The 12,041-nt window shown below is 43.7% G+C and overlaps 1 protein-coding gene across 1 annotated transcript in view; it reads left to right on the top strand.

Annotated features, from left to right (window-relative positions):
- The first annotated feature begins 3,118 nt into the window (after positions 1–3,118).
- LOC128636150 (zinc finger protein 420-like) overlaps positions 3,119–12,041 on the top strand; it is a 66,748-nt gene continuing 57,825 nt past the window's right edge. The window contains exons 1-2 of the mRNA XM_053689199.1: positions 3,119–3,244; positions 10,882–11,008. Coding sequence (XP_053545174.1) covers positions 3,191–3,244; positions 10,882–11,008 — 181 coding nt within the window. The 5' untranslated portion in view covers positions 3,119–3,190. The remainder of the gene's footprint in view (positions 3,245–10,881; positions 11,009–12,041) is intronic.

Here is a 12,041-nt window from a genome sequence, read left to right as displayed (position 1 = left end):
TTCCCTCTATGCCTCTTTGCTTCTCCTTCCCTCTATCCCTCCTTGCTTCTCCTTCCCTCCCTTCCCTCCTTGCTTCTCCTTCCCTCTATCCCTCCTTGCTTCTCCTTCCCCCTTGCTTCTCCTTCCCTCCCTTCCCTCCTTGCTTCTCCTTCCCTCTATCCCTCCTTGCTTCTCCTTCCTTCCTTGCTTCTCCTTCCCTCTATTCCTCCTTGCTTCTCCTTCCCTCTGCTTCCCTCCTTGCTTCTCCTTCCCTCTATTCCTCCTTGCTTCTCCTACCCTCTTCTTCCCTCCCTTTCCTCCTTGCTTCTCCTACCCTCTTCTTCCCTCCTTGCTTCTCCTTCCCTCTATCCCTCCTTGCTTCTCCTTCCCTCTTCTTCCCTCCTTGCTTTTTCTTCCCTCTATCCCTTCTTGCTTCTCCTTCCCTCTATCCCTCCTTGCTTCTTCTTCCCTCTATCCCTCCTTGCTTCTCCTTCCCTCCTTGCTTCTCCTTCCCTCCCTTCCCTCCTTGCTTCTCCTACCCTCTATCCCTCCTTGCTTCTCCTTCCCTCTTCTTCCCTCCTTGCTTCTCCTTCCCTCTATCCCTCCTTGCTTCTCCTTCCCTCTATCCCTCCTTGCTTCTCCTTCCCTCCCTTCCCTCCTTGCTTATCCTTCCCTCTTCTTCCCTCCTTGCTTCTCCTTCCCTCTATTCCTCCTTGCTTCTCCTTCCCTCCCTTCCCTCCTTGCTTCTCCTCCCCTCTATCCCTCCTTGCTTCTCCTTCCCTCTATCCCTCCTTGCTTCTTCTTCCCTCCCTTCCCTCCTTGCTTCTCCTTCCCTCTATCCTTCCGTGCTTCTCCTTCCCTCTATCCCTCCTTGCTTTTCCTTCCCTCTATCCCTCCTTGCTTCTCCTTCCCTCTATCCCTCCTTGCTTCTCCTTCCCTCTATCCCTCCTTGCTTCTCCTTCCCTCTCTTCCCTCCTTGCTTATCCTTCCCTCTATCCCTCCTTGCTTCTCCTTCCCTCTCTTCCCTCCTTGCTTCTCCTTCCCTCTATCCCTCCTTGCTTCTCCTTCCCTCTATCCCTCCTTGCTTCTCCTTCTCTCCCTTGCCTCCTTGCTTATCCTTCCCTCTTCTTCCCTCCTTGCTTCTCCTTCCCTCTATTCCTCCTTGCTTCTCCTTCCCTCCCTTCTTCTCCTCCCCTCTATCCCTCCTTGCTTCTCCTTCCCTCCTTGCTTCTCCTTCCCTCCTTGTTTCTCCTTCCCTCTATCCCTCCTTGCTTCTCCTTCCCTCCCTTCCCTCCTTGCTTCTCCTTCCCTCTATCCCCCCTTGCTTCTCCTTCCCTCCTTGCTTCTCCTTCCCTCTCTTCCCTCCTTGCTTCTCCTTCCCTCTCTTCCCTCCTTGCTTCTCCTTCCCTCTCTTCCCTCCTTGCTTCTCCTTCCCTCCCTCCCTCCTTGCTTCTCCTTCCCTCTCCTCCCTCCTTCCCTCTCTCCCTCCTTGCTTCTCCTTCCCTCTCTTCCCTCCTTCCCTCTCTCCCTCCTTGCTTCTCCTTCCCTCTCTTCCCTCCTTGCTTCTCCTTCCCTCCTTGCTTCTCCTTCCCTCTCTTCCCTCCTTGCTTCTCCTTCCCTCTCTTCCCTCCTTGCTTCTCCTTCCCTCTATCCCTCCTTTCTTCTCCTTGCTTCTATCTCCCTCTTTCTCTATATTATATTTCTTCTCCTTCCCTCTATTCCTCCTTGCTTCTCCTACCCTCTTCTTCCCTCCCTTTCCTCCTTGCTTCTCCTACCCTCTTCTTCCCTCCTTGCTTCTCCTTCCCTCTATCCCTCCTTGCTTCTCCTTCCCTCTTCTTCCCTCCTTGCTTTTTCTTCCCTCTATCCCTTCTTGCTTCTCCTTCCCTCTATCCCTCCTTGCTTCTTCTTCCCTCTATCCCTCCTTGCTTCTCCTTCCCTCCTTGCTTCTCCTTCCCTCCCTTCCCTCCTTGCTTCTCCTACCCTCTATCCCTCCTTGCTTCTCCTTCCCTCTTCTTCCCTCCTTGCTTCTCCTTCCCTCTATCCCTCCTTGCTTCTCCTTCCCTCTATCCCTCCTTGCTTCTCCTTCCCTCCCTTCCCTCCTTGCTTATCCTTCCCTCTTCTTCCCTCCTTGCTTCTCCTTCCCTCTATTCCTCCTTGCTTCTCCTTCCCTCCCTTCCCTCCTTGCTTCTCCTCCCCTCTATCCCTCCTTGCTTCTCCTTCCCTCTATCCCTCCTTGCTTCTTCTTCCCTCCCTTCCCTCCTTGCTTCTCCTTCCCTCTATCCTTCCGTGCTTCTCCTTCCCTCTATCCCTCCTTGCTTTTCCTTCCCTCTATCCCTCCTTGCTTCTCCTACCCTCTATCCCTCCTTGCTTCTCCTTCCCTCTATCCCTCCTTGCTTCTCCTTCCCTCTCTTCCCTCCTTGCTTATCCTTCCCTCTATCCCTCCTTGCTTCTCCTTCCCTCTCTTCCCTCCTTGCTTCTCCTTCCCTCTATCCCTCCTTGCTTCTCCTTCCCTCTATCCCTCCTTGCTTCTCCTTCTCTCCCTTGCCTCCTTGCTTATCCTTCCCTCTTCTTCCCTCCTTGCTTCTCCTTCCCTCTATTCCTCCTTGCTTCTCCTTCCCTCCCTTCTTCTCCTCCCCTCTATCCCTCCTTGCTTCTCCTTCCCTCCTTGCTTCTCCTTCCCTCCTTGTTTCTCCTTCCCTCTATCCCTCCTTGCTTCTCCTTCCCTCCCTTCCCTCCTTGCTTCTCCTTCCCTCTATCCCCCCTTGCTTCTCCTTCCCTCCTTGCTTCTCCTTCCCTCTCTTCCCTCCTTGCTTCTCCTTCCCTCTCTTCCCTCCTTGCTTCTCCTTCCCTCTCTTCCCTCCTTGCTTCTCCTTCCCTCCCTCCCTCCTTGCTTCTCCTTCCCTCTCCTCCCTCCTTCCCTCTCTCCCTCCTTGCTTCTCCTTCCCTCTCTTCCCTCCTTCCCTCTCTCCCTCCTTGCTTCTCCTTCCCTCTCTTCCCTCCTTGCTTCTCCTTCCCTCCTTGCTTCTCCTTCCCTCTCTTCCCTCCTTGCTTCTCCTTCCCTCTCTTCCCTCCTTGCTTCTCCTTCCCTCTATCCCTCCTTTCTTCTCCTTGCTTCTATCTCCCTCTTTCTCTATATTATTGAAAAACCTCACCATTTTGTCTCTTTTTAGGTTTGTGCTGTATGTGAATAAATTCACCTGCAATTAAGAAGATGGCTGAAAAGATCATTAATCAGACCTCAGCGGCAGATGTGCTGACTGGCGCAGTAAGTGACCTACAGTAGCGTCATTTATAACTGTGTGTTATAATGGGGGAAGCTGCTTGTATATATCACACGTCACATGCACACGTGACACATACACATGACATACACACAGTACAACAGTTGTGTAACGCACTGTTAGCTCTAGACAATTAACAGTTGTATTTTGTGATATTTCCCTTCATAAGGGCTGCCCTATGTATCACAATCACACCTGTATATCAGCAGGCAATGTGATTGGTTCATGGTCATGCACAATGCTTTATGCTGATTGGCTCATACATTTAAACTGCATAGAAGGGCAGACAAACTAGCTAAAATAATTAATAATAACAATAAATAACTAATAATTTTACACCTTATACAGCTCTTCCTTTGATACCCACAAAGGGCCATTTGAATAAAAAAACACACAATCAGATTGAGGTGCTACCAAGCTAGTAGCAGATAATTCTCAATATTTTATTCTTTAAACATAAAATAAATGAGACTTTGGAAACATACAAAGCCAGTATATGGTTAGTGGATACCTCATAATCTTAATATTCTAAGGGATGTCTCTCCTTTTTCTAAAAAAGCTGCGCATCCTAATCGTGGTTCTTCTACTAAATATCTATTTCAATACAGGTACAGGTAGCATAACTAAGCAATTAAAGGGGCAGGAAATCCCAAAATGTTATTTCTTGATTTGGATAGAACATACAATTTTAAGCAACTTTGCAATTTACTTCTATTGTCAAATTTGCTTCATTCTCTTGTTATCCTTTGCTGAAGGAACAGGATTGCACTACTGGCAGCTAGATGGAAACATCTAGTTAGCCAATCACAAGGGACAAATGTGTGCAGGCACCAATCAGCAGCAGCTTCCACTGGTGTAGGTTATGTGTGTATTCTTTTTCAACAAGGGATACCAAGAGAACAAAGCACATTTGAAAATTGAAGTAAATTTAAAAGTGTCTTAAAATCACATGTTCTATCAGAATAATGCAAGTATAATTTTGACTTTCCTATCCCCTTTAAAGGACCATTTTAATCCCATTGAGCTCGCATTCTATTGGCAGCCAATAGAATGCGAGCTCAATCTGATTGGCTGATTGGATCAGCCAATCGGATTGAACTTGATTCTGATTGGCTGATTCCATCAGCCAATCAGAATATTCCTACCTTAATTCCGATTGGCTGATAGAATCCTATCAGCCAATCGGAATTCGAGGGACGCCATCTTGGATGACGTCCCTTAAAGGAACCGTCATTCGTCGTTAGTCCGTCGGGCCAGCAGGATGTTCCGCGTCGGAGGTCTGCAAGATGGATCCGGAAGAAAGAAGATTGAAGATGCCGTTGATAGAAGACTTCATCCGGATCATGGACCTCTTCAGCTCCCGCTTGGATGAAGACTTCATCCGGATCATGGACCTCTTCAGCTCCCGCTTGGATGAAGACTTCAGCCGGATCATGGACCTCTTCAGCCCCCCGCTTGGGCTTGGATCAGGACATCGGAGGAGCTCTTCTGGACAGATCGTTGAACCCGGTGAGGTGAAGACAAGGTAGGAAGATCTTCAGGGGCTTAGTGTTAGGTTTAGTTAAGGGGGGTTTGGGTTAGATTAGGGGTATGTGGGTGGTGGGTTGTAATGTTGGGGGGCTTGGGTATTGTATTTTTTTTTTTACAGGCAAAAGAGCTGAACTTCTTGGGGCATGCCCCGCAAAGGGCCCTGTTCAGGGCTGGTAAGGTAAAAGAGCTTTGAACTTTAGTTATTTAGAATAGGGTAGGGCATTTTTTTATTTTGGGGGGCTTTGTTATTTTATTAGGGGGCTTAGAGTAGGTGTAATTAGTTTAAAATTGTTGTAATATTTTTCTTATGTTTGTAAATATTTTTTTATTTTTTGTAACTTAGTTCTTTTTTATTTTTTGTACTTTAGCAAGTTTATTTAATTGTAGTTATTTGTAGGAATTGTATTTAATTAATTTATTGATAGTGTAGTGTTAGGTTAATTGTAGGTAATTGTAGGTAGTTTATTTAATTAATTTATTGATAGTATAGTGTTAGGTTTAATTGTAACTTAGGTTAGGATTTCTTTTACAGGTAAATTTGTAATTATTTTAACTATTTTAGCTATTAAATAGTTCTTAACTATTTAATAGCTATTGTACCTGGTTAAAATAAATACAAAGTTACCTGTAAAATAAATATTAATCCTAAAATAGCTATAATATAATTATAATTTATATTGTAGCTATATTAGGGTTTATTTTACAGGTAAGTATTTAACTTTAAATAGGAATAATTTATTTAATAAGAGTTAATTTATTTCGTCAGATTTAAATTATATTTAAGTTAGGGGGGTGTTAGTGTTAGGGTTAGACTTAGCTTTAGGGGTTAATACATTTATTAGAATAGCGGTGAGCTCCGGTCGGCAGATTAGGGGTTAATAATTGAAGTTAGGTGTCGGCGATGTTAGGGAGGGCAGATTAGGGGTTAATACTATTTATTATAGGGTTAGTGAGGCGGATTAGGGGTTAATAACTTTATTATAGTAGCGCTCAGGTCCGGTCGGCAGATTAGGGGTTAATAAGTGTAGGCAGGTGGAGGCGACGTTGAGGGGGGCAGATTAGGGGTTAATAAATATAATATAGGGGTCGGCGGTGTTAGGGGCAGCAGATTAGGGGTACATAAGGATAACGTAGGTGGCGGCGCTTTGCGGTCGGCAGATTAGGGGTTAATAAGTGTAGGTAGGTGGAGGCGACGTTGTGGGGGGCAGGTTAGGGGTTAATAAATATAATACAGGGGTCGGCGGTGTTAGGGGCAGCAGATTAGGGGTACATAAGGATAACGTAGGTGGCGGTCGGCAGATTAGGGGTTAAAAAAAATAATTCGAGTGTCGGCGATGTGGGGGGACCTCGGTTTAGGGGTGCATAGGTAGTTTATGGGTGTTAGTGTACTTTAGAGCACAGTAGTTAAGAGCTTTATAAACCGGCGTTAGCGCAGAAAGCTCTTAACTACTGACTTTTTTCCTGCGGCTGGAGTTTTGTCGTTAGATGTCTAACGCTCACTTCAGAAACGACTCTAAATACCGGAGTTAGAAAGATCCCATTGAAAAGATAGGATACGCAGTTGACGTAAGGGGATCTGCGGTATGGAAAAGTCGCGGATGAAAAGTGAGCGTTAGACCCTATTTTGAGTGACTCCAAATACCGGCGGTAGCCTAAAACCAGCGTTAGGAGCCTCTAACGCTGGTTTTCACGGCTAACGCCAAACTCCAAATCTAGGTCTCTGTAATTAGAAAGTAAAAAACAATGCAAACTGGAATTTATAATGAAATAAAAATGCCAAAGCTACAAGTAGGGGAACAGGAAGATGTAATTAACAATAATAAATTAAACAACAACTACAAATATAGGAACTGGGATGAGTAATTAAGAATGATAAAGACTATAAATATCTGTTTAGCATTCTTAGGCCTAGATTTAGAGTTCGGCGGTAAAAGGGCTGTTAACGCTCCGCGGGTTTTTTTCTGGCCGCACCATAAATTTAACTCTGGTATCGAGAGTTCAAACAAATGCTGCGTTAGGCTCCAAAAAAGGAGCGTAGAGCATTTATACCGCAAATGCAACTCTCGATACCAGAGTTGCTTACGGACGCGGCCGGCATCAAAAACGTGCTCGTGCACGATTCTCCCATAGGAAACAATGGGGCTGTTTGAGCTGAAAAAAAACCTAACACCTGCAAAAAAGCAGCGTTCAGCTCCTAACGCAGCCCCATTGTTTCCTATGGGGAAACACCTCCTAAGTCTGCACCTAACACCCTAACATGTACCCCGAGTCTAAACACCCCTAACCTTACACTTATTAACTCCTAATCTGCCGCCCCCCGCTATCGCTGACCCCTGCATTACACTTTTAACCCCTAATCTGCCGCTCCGTAAACCGCCGCCACCTACGTTATCCCTATGTACCCCTAATCTGCTGCCCTAACATCGCCGACCCCTATGTTATATTTATTAACCCCTAATCTGCCCCCCACATCGTCGCCGACACCTGCCTACACTTATTAACCCCTAATCTGCCGAGCGGACCGCACCGCTACTATAATAAAGTTATTAACCCCTAATCCGCCTCACTAACCCTATCATAAATAGTATTAACCCCTAATCTGCCCTCCCTAACATCGCCGACACCTACCTTCAATTATTAACCCCTAATCTGCCGACCGGAGCTCACCGCTATTCTAATAAATGGATTAACCCCTAAAGCTAAGTCTAACCCTAACACTAACACCCCCCTAAGTTAAATATAATTTTTATCTAACAAAATAAATTAACTCTTATTAAATAAATGATTCCTATTTAAAGCTAAATACTTACCTGTAAAATAAATCCTAATATAGCTACAATATAAATTATAATTATATTATAGCTATTTTAGGATTAATATTTATTTTACAGGCAACTTTGTAATTATTTTAACCAGGTACAATAGCTATTAAATAGTTAAGAACTATTTAATAGTTACCTAGTTAAAATAATAACAAATTTACCTGTAAAATAAATCATAACCTAAGATATAATTAAACCTAACACTACCCTATCAATAAAATAATTAAATAAACTACCTACAATTACCTACAATTAACCTAACACTACACTATCAATAAATTAATTAAACACAATTGCTACAAATAAATAAAATTAAATAAACTATCTAAAGTACAAAAAATAAAAAAGAACTAAGTTACAGAAAATAATAAAATATTTACAAACATAATAAAAATATTACAACAATTTTAAACTAATTACACCTACTCTAAGCCCCCTAATAAAATAACAAAGCCCCCCAAAATAAAAAATTCCCTACCCTATTCTAAAATACAAATATTACAAGCTCTTTTACCTTACCAGCCCTGAACAGGGCCCTTTGCGGGGCATGCCCCAAGAATTTCAGCTCTTTTGCCTGTAAAAAAAAACATACAATACCCCCCCCCAACATTACAACCCACCACCCACATACCCCTAATCTAACCCAAACCCCCCTTAAATAAACCTAACACTACCCCCCTGATGATCTTCCTACCTTGTCTTCACCATGCCAGGTTCACCGATCCGTCCTGGCTCCAAGATCTTCATCCAACCCAAGCGTGGGCTAGACATCCACTGAAGAAGTCCAGAAGAGGGTCCAAAGTCTTCCTCCTATCCGGCAAGAAGAGGACATCCGGACCGGCAAACATCTTCTCCAAGCGGCATCTTCTATCTTCTTCCATCCGATGACGACCGGCTCCATCTTGAAGACCTCCAGCGCGGATCCATCCTCTTCTTCCGACGACTAGACGACGAATGACGGTTCCTTTAAGGGACGTCATCCAAGATGGCGTCCCTCGAATTCCGATTGGCTGATAGGATTCTATCAGCCAATCGGAATTAAGGTAGGAATTTTCTGATTGGCTGATGGAATCAGCCAATCAGAATATAGTTCAATCCGATTGGCTGATCCAATCAGCCAATCAGATTGAGCTCGCATTCTATTGGCTGTTCCGATCAGCCAATAGAATGCGAGCTCAATCTGATTGGCTGATTGGATCAGCCAATCGGATTGAACTATATTCTGATTGGCTGATTCCATCAGCCAATCAGAAAATTCCTACCTTAATTCCGATTGGCTGATAGAATCCTATCAGCCAATCGGAATTCGAGGGACGCCATCTTGGATGACGTCCCTTAAAGGAACCGTCATTCGTCGTCTAGTCGTCGGAAGAAGAGGATGGATCCGCGCTGGAGGTCTTCAAGATGGAGCCGGTCGTCATCGGATGGAAGAAGATAGAAGATGCCGCTTGGAGAAGATGTTTGCCGGTCCGGATGTCCTCTTCTTGCCGGATAGGAGGAAGACTTTGGACCCTCTTCTGGACTTCTTCAGTGGATGTCTAGCCCACGCTTGGGTTGGATGAAGATCTTGGAGCCAGGACGGATCGGTGAACCTGGCATGGTGAAGACAAGGTAGGAAGATCATCAGGGGGGTAGTGTTAGGTTTATTTAAGGGGGGTTTGGGTTAGATTAGGGGTATGTGGGTGGTGGGTTGTAATGTTGGGGGGGGGTATTGTATGGTTTTTTTTACAGGCAAAAGAGCTGAAATTCTTGGGGCATGCCCCGCAAAGGGCCCTGTTCAGGGCTGGTAAGGTAAAAGAGCTTGTAATATTTGTATTTTAGAATAGGGTAGGGAATTTTTTATTTTGGGGGGCTTTGTTATTTTATTAGGGGGCTTAGAGTAGGTGTAATTAGTTTAAAATTGTTGTAATATTTTTATTATGTTTGTAAATATTTTATTATTTTCTGTAACTTAGTTCTTTTTTATTTTTTGTACTTTAGATAGTTTATTTAATTTTATTTATTTGTAGCAATTGTGTTTAATTAATTTATTGATAGTGTAGTGTTAGGTTAATTGTAGGTAATTGTAGGTAGTTTATTTAATTATTTTATTGATAGGGTAGTGTTAGGTTTAATTATATCTTAGGTTATGATTTATTTTACAGGTAAATTTGTTATTATTTTAACTAGGTAACTATTAAATAGTTCTTAACTATTTAATAGCTATTGTACCTGGTTAAAATAATTACAAAGTTGCCTGTAAAATAAATATTAATCCTAAAATAGCTATAATATAATTATAATTTATATTGTAGCTATATTAGGATTTATTTTACAGGTAAGTATTTAGCTTTAAATAGGAATCATTTATTTAATAAGAGTTAATTTATTTCGTTAGATAAAAATTATATTTAACTTAGGGGGGTGTTAGTGTTAGGGTTAGACTTAGCTTTAGGGTTTAATCCATTTATTAGAATAGCGGTGAGCTCCGGTCGGCAGATTAGGGGTTAATAAGTGTAGGTAGGTGTCGGCGACGTTGTGGGGGGCAGATTAGGGGTTAATAAATATAACATAGGGGTCGGCGATGTTAGGGGTAGCAGATTAGGGGTACATAGGGATAACGTAGGTGGCGGCGATTTGCGGTCGGAAGATTAGGGGTTAATTATTTTAAGTAGCTTGCGGCGACGTTGTGGGGGGCAAGTTAGGGGTTAATAGATATAATACAGGGGTCGGCGGTGTTAGGGGCAGCAGATTAGGGGTACATAAGTATAACGTAGGTGGCGGTCGGCAGATTAGGGGTTAAAAATTTTAATCGAGTGGCGGCGATGTGGGGGGAGCTCGGTTTAGGGGTACATAGGTAGTTTATGGGTGTTAGTGTACTTTAGGGTACAGTAGTTAAGAGCTTTATAAACCGGCGTTAGCCAGAAAGCTCTTAACTCCTGCTATTTTCAGGCGGCTGGAATCTTGTCGTTAGAGCTCTAACGCTCACTGCAGAAACGACTCTAAATACCGGCGTTAGGAAGATCCCATTGAAAAGATAGGCTACGCAAATGGCGTAGGGGGATCTGCGGTATGGAAAAGTCGCGGCTGTAAAGTGAGCGTTAGACCCTTTAATCACTGACTCCAAATACCAGCGGGCGCCCAAAACCAGCGTTAGGAGCCTCTAACGCTGGTTTTGACGGCTACCGCCGAACTCTAAATCTAGGCCTTAGACTCTATTTAACCGTATGGTAGAAACGCATCACACCAATAGCAGATGATTTTGTGATTGGTTGATTTTTCTTTTTAAGGAACAAGTTGAGTTTGAGGATGTGGCCGTTTACTTTTCGGAGGAGGAGTGGGAATATTTACAGGAGGGTCAGAAGGAGCTTTATAAGGATGTGATGATGGAGAATTACCAGACGCTCCACTCGCTAGGTAAGTGCGGCTTGTTTAGGTTCTGTGCTGCCCTAGGCCCAGCCTTGCATGTCGTATTATCTCTATAATATTGAGACAGCATCAAAATATTACAATTTGGCAGCAGCAGTATCGCCTGTGTTTGAGGGTCACAGGATATATTGTGACTAAGGGGTGGGGGTGTACATCTATTATTAACCCCTTTGATTCCAGAAAGGACTTTAGCAGATTGCTTTTCAGTGCATTGTAGCTGTCACTGTCATCCAAAGGATTAAAGGGAAATTGTACACTAGATTTTTCTTTGCATAAATGTTTTGTACATGATCCATTTATATAGCCCATCTGGGTGTTTTTGTAATAATGTATAGTTTTGCCTATTTTTTATTTTTTTTTCCAAAAGAGCTTTGTTAATATCAACTGAACATACACGTCATAAATTGAATATACATTACTTGCTTTGAGAGAGATACATTATAGTTTCATAACACAATGATTCAATATACTATCGCCACTGCAACTCTCGATACCAGCGGTGCTTACGGACGCGGCCAGCTTCAAAAACGTGCTCGTGCACGATTCCCCCATAGAAAACAATGGGGCTGTTTGAGCTGAAAAAAACCTAACACCTGCAAAAAAGCTGCGTTCAGCTCCTAACGCAGCCCCATTGCTTCCTATGGGGAAACACTTCCTACGTCTGCACCTAACACTCTAACATGTACCCCGAATCTAAACACCCCTAACCTTACACTTATTAACCCCTAATCTGCCGCCCCCGCTATCGCTGACCCCTGCATATTATTTTTAACCCCTAATCTGCCGCTCCGTACACCCCCGCCACCTACGTTATCCCTATGTACCCCTAATCTGCTGCCCTAACATCGCCGACCCCTATATTATATTTATTAACCCCTAATCTGTCGCCCCCAACGTCGCCTCCACCTAACTACACTTATTAACCCCTAATCTGCTGACCGGACCTGAGCGCTACTATAATAAATGTATTAACCCCTAATCCGCCTCACTCCCGCCTCAATAACCCTATAATAAATAGTAT

The sequence above is a fragment of the Bombina bombina genome, chromosome 7 (genome assembly GCF_027579735.1).
Source record: "Bombina bombina isolate aBomBom1 chromosome 7, aBomBom1.pri, whole genome shotgun sequence".
Lineage (NCBI taxonomy): Eukaryota > Metazoa > Chordata > Amphibia > Anura > Bombinatoridae > Bombina > Bombina bombina.
The sequence above is the reverse complement of the archived record's forward strand: the minus strand, read 5'-3'. Positions and strand labels throughout refer to the sequence as shown.